This window comes from Magnolia sinica, chromosome 2 (assembly GCF_029962835.1).
Source record: "Magnolia sinica isolate HGM2019 chromosome 2, MsV1, whole genome shotgun sequence".
Lineage (NCBI taxonomy): Eukaryota > Viridiplantae > Streptophyta > Magnoliopsida > Magnoliales > Magnoliaceae > Magnolia > Magnolia sinica.
In genome coordinates, this window is record NC_080574.1 from 88,813,302 (window position 1) to 88,825,724 (window position 12,423).

The 12,423-nt window shown below is 36.1% G+C and overlaps 1 protein-coding gene across 3 annotated transcripts in view; it reads left to right on the forward strand.

Moving 5' to 3' along the window:
• The window catches only part of LOC131237251 (histidine kinase 1), a 124,818-nt gene that overhangs the window by 14,400 nt on the left and 97,995 nt on the right, over positions 1–12,423 (forward strand). For 2 of the 3 annotated variants that reach the window (XM_058234941.1, XM_058234939.1), the window contains exons 2-3: positions 2,780–3,019; positions 3,543–4,337. In XM_058234941.1, coding sequence (XP_058090924.1) covers positions 2,780–3,019; positions 3,543–4,337 — 1,035 coding nt within the window. The remainder of the gene's footprint in view (positions 1–2,779; positions 3,020–3,542; positions 4,338–12,423) is intronic. The other variant, XM_058234940.1, reaches the window with a different exon arrangement.

Below are 12,423 nucleotides of genomic sequence, written 5' to 3' on the forward strand. Positions count from 1 at the left end.
GTACATGGAGGCAATGTACCTGGTGTGATATGTAGAGGGGGTTGAATGGAGGGTTGTGTAGTAAAATCTAGAGAGCTATTTTAAATATTTAATGCATATAGAGCTGTTTTAAATATTTAACAACTACTTAGAATATTATTAGTTTAGTCATTAAATGTCGAATTAAGTCAAGTAAAGACTAGGTTGAATCTTTGAGTTGACCTGACCTGGCTGGAAATTTAGTTCGATTGGGTTTCAGGTTTCAAACTATAGCTGGGACAAAGTCATTTGATGATTATTTTTATTATCATTATTATTTTTGGATATTTGTACATAATCACAAGATCATATAAAAATATAATATTTTCTTAGAAACATTGTTACAAAGGTGTAAGAAAAACTGACTTTTAAAAGCTATCATGTCCGACACCTTATACCATATGCAGCACTTGGACAATAATCTTTGCCCAAGTTAAATACCTTGTAATGGAATGACAAGGAAATAGCAAAGGAATCATAGGAAGGCATGACATTGTTACAAAGGTGTAAGAAAAACTTACTTTTAAAAGCTATCATGTCTGACACTTCATATCAGTTGGGATACAAATACATATTAGTTATCGCATGGGATATATCATTTGTATTGGGTAATTTATCACACTTTTTGGGAAACATGGGAAAACATTGGGAAAATAGTTAATTTTTTCAATGGAACTTCAATAATTGTTAAAAAAGACCTTAATACACACTTTTAAATCATAACATCTCAAAAAAGAAATGCACATAATAGATTTCCTTTATATAGGGTTCTAAATTATACGTTGTCTGACTGAACTAATGCAACTATATTCAAATTGAATGCATAACATTTAGAGTGTATGTGATGATCATTTCATCAAATACTCCTAAATAATTTGAAATTAGTCTCAATTGACAGGTGGTTGAAGGTAAATTTCGAAAAAAAATTATTTTAATAATTTTTAATTAAAAATGATTTTTATTTTTCGAAAATTGACAAGGACTTAACAAATCAGTAGATCAACCCTCATACATGCTTGATTTCATGTTTGGAGTGCAATATTGCAAGTAATTTGAGAGAAATAGGAGAAATTTTGAATTTTTTCCAATTTTCCCCAAATCGGACCACCTGCGCTAAAATTTCAAAATTAGAATGTATGTGATGATCATTTCATCAAGTACTCCTAAATACTTTGAAATTAGTCTCAATTGACAGCTGGTTTAAGGAAATTTTAGGGAAAAAAAAAGAGGAGAACATAAAGAACCAATGGATATTGAAATCAAAGCTCCAACTCCATGATTTTTCATGCAAAACATGAAGAACCAACGGATTTATAACCATTTGACACTGATTTAACATAATTTTAACAAAAAAAAAGGGATTGAAAATTAAAAATGCTCACCAGATCAAACATGTGGGATATATTGGTATTACCCATGTGTTTTGTATCGCACAGGTGGGATACAAGATATATCATGGGATATATCGTCCGATATTGTCCATATGCAGCACTTAGACATGTATCTTTGCCCAAGTTAAATGTCTTGTAATGGAATGACTAGGAGTTAAATCATAAGCTAGAGGAAATAGGAGAAGTGTCATAGGAAGAGGCACGATCGATGCAAAAATATTGCCATGAATAATCCAGTTCTTCAAATACTCTGCTGAATGCATTGATGATTTGGTGTGGGGATCAGATGTAAGAAGGTATTGTTGACCCTCAGAATGGAAGTAAAGAATGACGATGTGAGAACGTGCAATGAGGCATCATGTTAAATAATGAATTGTTGAAGATTTAAGTATAATCGCCAGGATTTCAATCAAGATGAAATCAGTTAGTTTGAATGCCTGAAAAAAGGATGATGTGTGCTGAAGTGCATCAACCTGACACTCAATGAGCCATGCACTTCAGTGAGATGTTTACTTTGTTAAGGCTTCTTCATGCTTATTAGGCCAATGATTTTGCATGGTAGGCTCAAAATGTTTTTAGTAGTTTCAGTCACTATTATGGTAGAAAGTTCAGGTAACTGCAGACTCTAGAGCAGAAATTCAACCGGTAAAAGTTTGTGTGATCGATTGGGACTTTGTCACAACCTTGAGGTCTAAAGTTGTAGCACGTGCATATATACTGACCTACACCCCATAGTTAGGTGGGAGAGATTTTCTTGAAAAGGGTCGTGTGCATCCTCCTCTTGTATGTTTGAATGAAATTCTCCTTCTATCCCATGCTGGACAAAGAAACTCCTCAGAATTGAACTAGAAGCAAAACCAAGTTAGTTCAGTTCCCAAAACCAGAAACTGCTTTCAGTAACTAATACTGAAGATTTTTAATACATATTCAATTCATTAATTCTTCTACAACTAACTTCTTTAAAATAGGAAAAAACTATTAAGTTTAACTAAGCCACATTAAATTATGTATAGGAACAACAGTCAACTGTTCTTGTTGAGGCTTACACTCAAGAAACATGAGATTGGATATTTATTCTGATACTAGATTTTTTATTTATTTTTCCTCTTTTTCTTTTGTTTTTTATGATTTTATTGTGCCATAGATTGGATTACTAGACCAGCATTTTGATACAGGCAATCGTTTGAAGCTTGTTTCTTCGAATAGAACAGTTAAATTGCATGCAACTAGAAACGCGCAGAATACCAACATGTTGTTACATCATACAATTTTTGTGAATTGTATAGTAATGTGTCAAAGGCTGACATCTTACTATGTATATCATCATTATAATAACAATTAATGAGTTTTTGTTTTCCTTGTTACTGCAGGTTATGCTTGCCATTTTAATTGGGATGTTGACCATTCTTACATGGCATTTTACAAGGGTATACACAACAAAATCACTAAATATCTTAGCATACGACCTTCGTTTTGAACTTCTACAACGTCCTATACTGCGGATGTGGAACATCTTAAATTCTACGGTAGAAATAACAATGGCTCAGGTAAAGCTTTCTGAGTTTGTGATTAGCCATTATGGAAAGCCAGTGGCTGACACACAACCTGAGGTGCGTCTTGCTTCATTTTTGAGTTTATCAGTTCTTTTGCTGGCACCTTCTAAATAACAGTTACTTGATCCTTGACCAAATCATTTTCACAATATCCTCATGCCTTGAATCCATAAAAGTGAGCCTCCTAATTGGATGATTCAGACCATTGATCTGATGGGTCCCACAATAAGCAGATCATGCCCTGAAAATCTCTGTAATGGGACAATCCTAACCTTTAATCCATGACCCAAAGAGAAGGTGAAGAGAATAACAATGGTCCACATTCAACTGAAGAACAAACAACAATTGAACAACCAGGATCTTCTCCTCTGGAAGCTCATGGGGTATGGTCTGCTCAAAATGAAACCCACAGACCAATGGTCTGGATCATCAGACCATGGGCCTCAGTAGTACAAGCTTCATGAGGATATTGTGCAAAACAACAGGGCAAGGATCATATAATTCCTCTCTAAATAATTCATGAATGTTTACCATCATTTCTTTCTTCTTTTTAATAATAGTTTTTGTAACTTTTTTGTAGCAGTTATATGAAGTTATGAAGAATTTAACATGGGCTCTCTTTGCAAGTCGTAAAGCTCTTAACTCAATAACTATAAGCTACAAAAATGGTTTTGTCCAAGCTTTTCACAGGGATCACAGGAGTAACAACACTTTCTACATCTATTCTGACCTTGCAAATTCTTCAGTCAGCGGGACCCAGAAATCTTGGCCACTAGCATCAGATCATGGCTGGCAAGACAAGTCTGGAGATGGTAATATCTCAGCTATTTGGTATAGAGAACCACTTCATCCTATTACCGGCGAGAAGACAGGAGATGCAAAACAAATCCCACCAGATGATCTAATCAATATTGCAGGTCTGTCAGAATTACATGATGGGGGTGCTTCATGGCATGTTGCAGTAAGCAAATTTACGGATTCACCATTGCTTTCAGCAGCATTACCAGTTCATCATCCTTCTGACAGGAGCATAACGGCTGTTGTTGGTGTTACCACGGCACTTTTTAGTGTAGGACAGCTGATGAGAGAATTGGTCGAATATAATAGTGGATACATGTATCTGACTTCTCAGGAGGGTTATGTACTTGCTACATCAACAGATTCTCCACTTTTAAGGAATTCCACAAGTGGTCCAAAGCTTATGATGGCTATTGATTCAGAAGACCACATAATAAGATCGGGAGCAGAATGGTTACAGAAAGCTTATGGAAATAAGTTATCTCTCAATCAAGAGGTTCATGCTGAGAATGTTATGCTCAGAAACCAACGATACTACATCGATTCCTTCTTCCTTAATCTAAAGAGGCTTCCTTTGGTGAGTTTATAGTGTAATACCATCTTTCATCATTCTCTTCCATTTGAGAAATGACATACTTCTTGTTCGTTAGTTATGAAATGCAAGCAAGGTTTCATCATGGATTGCTTATGGTTCTAAAGAATCACTTTGATAAGAAGATCCTAATCATCCTATACACATGGCCTGGAAATCATATAGATATAAAATAGCAGGAACACTTTCATATGGATGATATCATTTCATTGGTGTGAGCTACGAGCAGGGTTGGCATTAAAGTTGGAGTTTTGGGGATTTAGCAGGGGTATATTTTAAAAAGATTTTGCTGATTTTTCCTTCCAAAATTAACAACAGGGTGGTTTTTTTTTTTTACCAACTTGTTATTTGGAAAAATTGAACAATGGTATTATCTGTCTTTAGCCTAAAAGGGAGTCAAAACCTCAAATCATATTACGATATCCATATTTCTTGCCCAAGGAGTTCTGTGAGATGATAATTCATAACTTTAACTTTAAGCATCACTTCCCACTTATTGGAAGTAGGCATTGTTGTGGTTTGTGGCACATTGTTGATTAAGTTCGGTTTGATCTGATGTCATGGTGTTGGGAATAGTTGACAAGTTTCAACAAGTGCTAGGTTAATGCTTCAAATAGGGCCTTTAAATATGTAGAAGAATTTATGGTCTCTAAAAAGAATGTGTGGACTTGGTTTGAGCAAAATATTTACAGGCTGCTTGCACATTTCAAGGCACACTCTTAGGGGTTGTTTGATTTCCAATTTACCGTGGTAAATACACGTAAATAGATAATAATGATTGCCTCCACCTATTTGATCGAGATGAAAATTGGTGAGGAATTGTCTCGAAAATCAGTCCAGAAAAAATCCTTATTGATACTAAATTTAATTTTTGGGCCCCACTATGATGTATGTGGCTTATCCACACCGTCCATCCATATTAATAGCAAATTTTAGGGCATGAGCCCAAAAATGGGGTAGATCCAAAGATTGAGTGGACCACACCTCAGGAAACAGTGGTCCTGAAAGATGTCAACTGTTGAAAGTTGTTTTCTCCCTACGGCCTACATTCATGTTTATTTGTCATCCAACCTGTTCATATGGTTACCCAATCATGGATAAAGGGAAAACAAAAATATCAGCTTGATCCAAAACTTCTGGGACCCCAATAAGCTTTCAATGGTAGGCATTCAATTCCCACTGTTTCCTATGGTGTGGTCCACTTGAGCTTTGGATCTACCTCATTTTTCAGATGATGCCCTAAAATGAGCTGGCCAAAGGGATGGGCAGTGTGGATAAGACACATACATAGTGGTGGGCCCCACAATTTCAGTGTTTTCTCCTCGGGTGACATGACTGATTGCTGTTCCCGAGGGGGCCGCCAATGTCACATTTTGAAAGGCAGCATTAAATACAAAGGTAAATAATTATTACCTATTTCCTTTGAATTCCAGCCGTAATCAGAAAATCAAACAGCCCCTTAATCTTGGTACAACTAGTCTGCTTAGAACTTCATAATTTTTTGACTTCTTTGTTGTTGTTTTTTTTTTTTTGGTTTTTTGTCTGGGGTAGAATTATGTGAAACAATTCATGGCCCCTGACAAGAAACTCAACATTGATTTTATAAGAAATTGAAAAAGAAGAGCACCAAAATGTTTTAAATCAAAAGAGCCAAGGCACTAGGCCAGATTAGATCTCCAGGTGAACATGGAGTTACATTGTGATTGACTAAAGGAAACAAAACTCTTTAGATGGGCGTCAAAGGTCATGTTCTATGAATAACCTATGCACGAATAAACCCTCATGACATTAATACAATAATGATGGTCTAATGTAACATTGCAACAATAAATGTAGGACAATGTTACTTTCTGCTCTCACCAAGGTTATTGTTAAAAGATAAAAACGGATACTTTTATCTCTATTATTGTTTATATTTCATATTAGTGGACAGCTTTATTCTTTTGTTCTTTGCTGCATACTACCTTCTTTTATGTTAATGAAGATCGGCACTCTCAAGCTTTGAAGAATTTTAGAAAAGTTTCACTCATATCATAGTGCGATTGGGGGTTTTTTCATCAAACATAAGAGTTTCAAGTCTAGCAGCATTTTGAGGTTCAAATTAGTGAGATAATGGGCTTCAACCCTTTGATGGTGTGATAAGGATTTGAAGACCACATGTTGGAAATTTAAAGAAGGAAAACGGTTAATTTCTAGTTTGACTACCATAATCAATCACTTTATTAGAGGTTTCAAGTGGAGAGGCTCACAAGGATTCAAAAGAGAGGTGTTTTGTCATCCTTTTGGAATGGAATCACTATTTCCATCAACTTTTGGGATCAACATTTTAAAACCCCTATTTAAAGTTTATCGCTCCACCCTTATTTTGGTCTGTTTGGGGATTTCTCTGGTGTTCTACAATAACCATTCATTCTATGTGATCAACTCTCTTATTTTCTTTTCCTTGATGTTTGATTCATTAGACCCTATTCAAGATATTAATGTAAGACTTGAAGTATTAAAAGTTTTTTGCCCTCTAATGTGAAAGTTTCTTCACGGTTCTTTAAACGAAAATTGCTGGATCTCCAAAAAGAAAGAAAGAAATGCCATTCAAATTGATGATGTCAACTAAAGAAATTGAAGAACGGCAGACAAATGATGCAAATATATTAACTTGGATAGTGAAGGTTGTTGTACCATCTATTGGTGTTAATCTAGCAATGTTTTGAACTACTGAAGTGTTGTAAGGCTAGTTTGATCAAAGCCTTCTCCTAGGATGGGCTTGTGATTGTGTGATGCATAAGGGAAACATTAAAAGCAGATATTTAAGCATTCTAGGAAGAGATAGTAACTAGGAGAAAGAAAACTCAGCCCATTACCTCAGTGTTGCAAAAACTAGAAGAAGAAGACATTAACCAATCCTTTGAAGTAGAAGTGTTGACCTCCTATGTCTCTCATCCCCAAACTTGTGGGAGATGTGTTTGAGTGTGCGCGCACGTGTGTGCATATATTTATGTAGCCTTGAAAAAGTGTTGATCTCCTATGCTCCTTCCTTTTGTTACTAATAATATGAGGGTTAGTCTCATGCAATGTCTGAAATATCAGTATCGTGTTACGTATCACACCCTTGGGATACGGATACATATCGATTATCGCATGGGATATATCGGTTATATCATGTAATGTATCGTTGTAGTTGGAAACATGGGGAAACATTGGGAAATTGGTCGAATTTTTCAATGGAACTTCAGTTGTTAAAAAAGATATCAATACACACTTACAAATCAAAACATTACAAAAAGCAAGTGCATATAATACGTTTTCTTTGTATGAGGTCCTAATCTATGCGCTATCTAACTGAATTGATGCAAGTATATTCATATAATTTATAAATGTAAGAAGACGTGTAGAAACGCAAGCAATACATTCAAAAGCCAAAGAAGAATCACTAGATCAGGTTACTTACATGTTTGATTTTATGTTTTGACACTGATTGCAACCGATTTTCAAGAAATTGGGAAATTTTGATTTATTTTTTTTCAATTTTCCACAACTCGGCCCATCTCTTCCAAATCTCAAAATCGAAGCTTCCAATCCATGATTTTCATGCAAAACATGAAAACCATGGATTTGTAACAGTTTGACACTAATTTAACATGATTTACAAAAAAAAAAAAAAAGAGGATAAAATATCTAAAATGCTAACCGGATTGAACATGTGGGATATACCCCACTACTTGTGCATTTCATATCGCATAGGTGGGATACAAGATATATCGTGGGATATATCGGTCAATATCGGTGATACTTAAAACACTAGCCTCATGAGACTAACTACTCCACTTTTGCCTTCTTTCTCTCTCATCATCTTTCCTTCTTCTTCTCCTTTCATCTCTCCTTCTCATCTCCCCATTTCCAATCTTCCTACCCCCCTTTCTACTTGGTATCAGAGCAAGGTTTCCTAAGCTAATCAAAGTCTATATTAGTGGGGCCCACTATTGATATAATTAGTCTTATGAGTGATGTCAACTATGTATAGCTAGGTGCTTCTGTAAAGGGAAAAGGTATGGTATTTGGAATACCTTGATTTTAGATGATTTATGTGATTCTTTAGGGATTTATTTGTAAGTTTTAGGGAGTTTCACCAAAAAAATGGAAAAAGTCAAGAAACGATCCAAATTTCTCTTTTCGTATTGTATTGTTTTTATGACACTTTTTGTGGTAGTTCTTCACATGAATCTAGTGTTGTTGAGTGTTTCTGACTATAGAAACAAGTTTTGTGTGATTTGAATGAGATTCGAGTGAGTAAAGTTTTTTATGGAATAACTTTGCCAAACATGCATAAATAGCTATATTGGGGATTTTTTATTTTTTATTTTTTTTTTGAATTATTACTATTATTTGGTGACAATATATGGTAAAGTGTGATAAATAATGGATGTTGGATAAATTTGGAGTTGTTTTGTGTTTGGTTGAGATGAGGTTCTTCCACCATTGGTCATTTTGCAATTTTCTTAAACTTCTAGGGTTGTTTTCTAGAGTTGTTAGTGCTTGAGTTGTTGTAGTTCGTTGAAGGTGTTTTTGGTGCTTTTCATCCCTAAGCATTACCGCAAAGTACTAGTTCTATGATGGAGAGGCATAGTTGGGAAGTGCTTAAGGTAGAGAAGGTGGCGGCCATTTAAGATTGATCATATTGTGATGTACAATCGGGTGAATATAGTTGGGAAGTGCTTAAAGTAGAGAAGGTGGCGGCTATTTAATGCTGATCATATCGTGATGTACGATCGGGTGGGTACAGTTGGGAAGTGCTTAAAGTAGAGAAGGTGGAGGCCATTTAAGGTTGATCGTATTGTGATGTATGAGCGGGTGGATATAGTTGGGCTTGTAATGATTTTGGTCATAGTAATTTGAGATCTTTGAGTGGTGTTAGTAAATCTAGCATTGAAGAAATTGCTACTCTAAGTTATCGCCTGGCTACTCTTGAAGGCACATTCTCATCACGCAAGACTACCCCTAGTAAGTCATGTAGATCTACTTCTGCTCATTTTGTGTTCCATTTCTTGACAAGTACGTGTTGGATCATTGATTTTGTTGCATTAGATCACATGACTGGTGCTACTTCTCGGTTCATCTCGTATTTTTGCCTTATCTAAGATTACTAGTTGTGTTAAAATTGCTAATGGATCTTATACATGGGTTGAGGGAAATTGGACAATTAGCATGTCTTCCTCATTGCCATCTTCATCCGTTCTTCTTGTTCCCTAACTGCTCCTAATCTTTTGTCTATGAGTGCCCTTAGATAATCTCTTAATTGTAGTGTCACATTCTTTCCTTCTCATTGTGTAATTCAAGATCTAGTGGTTGGATAAACAATTGGAGGTGGCCTTATCTTCTTCGTCCTTCAAGAGATGTTGGATCAATCTTTCCAAAGTTTTCGTGAGGAGATAAGTCAAATAAAAAGCAGATTATATATTGGAATCATTGTCTAGGACATGCTGGTTGATAGCTTTAAATTGTTATTCCCATTTTTGTTTAAGTCAAATAACGGAGTTGATCTTTGTATAAAACTTGTCAAGTTGCTAAACATTGTCGAATGTCTTATCCTCATAGTACTAATGACAAGTTAGCTCTTACTTTTGCACTTATTCATTCTGATGTTTGGGGTCCCTCTCCATTAAATTTTCATTTTGTTACAAGAACTGTCTTTTATTGATGACTGCACCCGAACTACTTGGGTCTACCATATGAAGTCTAGAAAGGAGGTTTTCTACATCTTTAAGATTTTCCATAAGATGATCAGTAATCAGTTCTATTCAAAAATCAAAACCTTACGTTCTGACAATGTTGGAGAATACATATCATTTTCCTTCCAATCTAACCTAGCAAAAAATGGTATTGAATCTTAGACTACATGTCCATATACTCAATGGAATGGAGCAGCTGAGAGGAAGAGCAAACATCTTCCGGAAGTAGCTCGTGCTGCTCTTCTAAAGATGAATGTTCCAAGCGCTTCTGGTCTGATGTGGTATTGAGTGGTGCATACTTGATTAATAGAATGCTTTCTAGGATCTTGGATTGTAATTTGCCAATTCAACTGTTACAGCCATACAAACCTCTTTGCTTTCTAGCTCGTGCTGCTCTTCTAGAGATGAATGTTCCAAGCGCTTCTGGTCTGATGTGGTATTGAGTGATGCATACTTGATTAATAGAATGCTTTCTAGGATCTTGGATGTTAACTTGCCAATTCAACTGTTACAGCCATACAAACCTCTTTGCTATACCCCCAAGGTGTTTGGATGCCAAAGCCATTAAATGTGTTCCTGATAGACAATTTGTTTCGATGGATGTCACTTTTTTAAAGATGTTTCCTTCTATTCGCCTCAGAGTGATCTCCTTACAATCTCAAGGGAAGTCAAGTTTACCCTTCCTATTCCTGAGCTTCCACTTTAGATGTCCATCTTTGATTCTTCCACGACTTCTACATCATCAAAGACAATCCATGCTCAACAAACAAGGGAGTCGAAGACATGTTCAGAGAAAGAATATAGATAATGTGCCACCTCTCAATGATCATCTTCACTTTGATTTTCTAGAATCAGTTATGATTTCATCTCCTAACAGTAGCGATCCCAATGATCTTCCTATTTACGCAATGGGAAATGGTCTTGCACATAACATCCTCATTTAAATTGTCTCATATGATTCTCTATCACCCTCAATTGTCCTCCTCACTTTGATGTTCTAGAATCAGGTATGGTTTCATCTCCTAACAGTAATGATCATAATGATCTTCCTATTGCATTAAAGAAAGGGAAATGGTCTTGCACAACACATCCTATTTCTATTTTATCTCATATAATTCTCCATCACCATCATATCATGCTTACTTATCCTTACATTTCTTTTGTTTTTGTGCCCTCAAGTATTAGATAGCCCTCTCTCATCCTGAGTGGAAAGGAGTTATGTTGGACTATATGCATGCCCTAAAAAAGAACCAAATCTGGGAAACTGTCTCATTGCCTCAAGGGAAACAGGCCGTGGGATGTGATTGGGTTTTCACAGTCAAGTACAAGCCTATTTAGTAGTAAAAGGCTTTACTTAAACCCATGGAGTAGACTGTCATGAAACATTTGCCCTTGAGCCAAGTTAAAATCCTTGCGTGTGCTTCTCTCCATAGCTACGAACCTGCCTTAGGCCTTACACCAGCTAGATGTACCAAAAAAAAAAAAAGAGCCTTTCTTCATGGGATCTTTAAGAAGAAGTGTACGTCTTCTCCTAGATTCCTTCGATCTACTGAGAAAGGTACAATTAGCAAGTTGGGTAATAAATTATTTTCTTGCCTTTCAAAAAGAAGTCTATTTACAATCTAAGGATTAGCCACGGGCTTGGTTTGGACGGTTTAAGTAATGTCATGCTGCAATTTGGATATTCTCGAAGCAGTTCCAGTGATGTTATGTTTTTCAGGAGCAGTATGGGTATCACTATTGTCATTGTTTATGTTGATGATCTTTACGACTAATGATGCCAGGGAATTCAGTTACTGAAGACATTGTCTTCAGCTTGGCAGGGGTGAGTTAATAGCTGATGTTGGATTGTTCAACGGTTACTTGGCAAGCTAATATACTTGATCATTACTCGTTCTAATATCACCCAGCTGTTAGTGTGGTAAGACAATTTATGCATGCTCCTTACACATGCCACTCGAATGTTGTTAACCATATCTTGAAGTATCTCAAAGGGTCTCTTGGTAGAGGAATTCTCTACTCCAAGCATGGTCATACTCAGGTTTAGGCATATACAAATGCTGATTAGGTGGGATCTCTCACATATAGATGGTCCACTACAAGTTATTGTACAATGGTGGGTGGAAAATTGGTTACTTGGAAGAGTGAAAAAACAACCGGTTGTAGCTCATTCTAGTGCCAAGGCTGAATATCAAGCCATGGCTCATGGAGTGTGTGAACTCCTTTGCTTGATAAGTTGAACATTCCAGTGTCGCTTCTTGACACTTCATTGTGATAATTTAGTTGCTATAAATATTTTCTCCAATCCTATCTACCATGAGCAGTGTGTGAACTCCTTTGCTTGATAA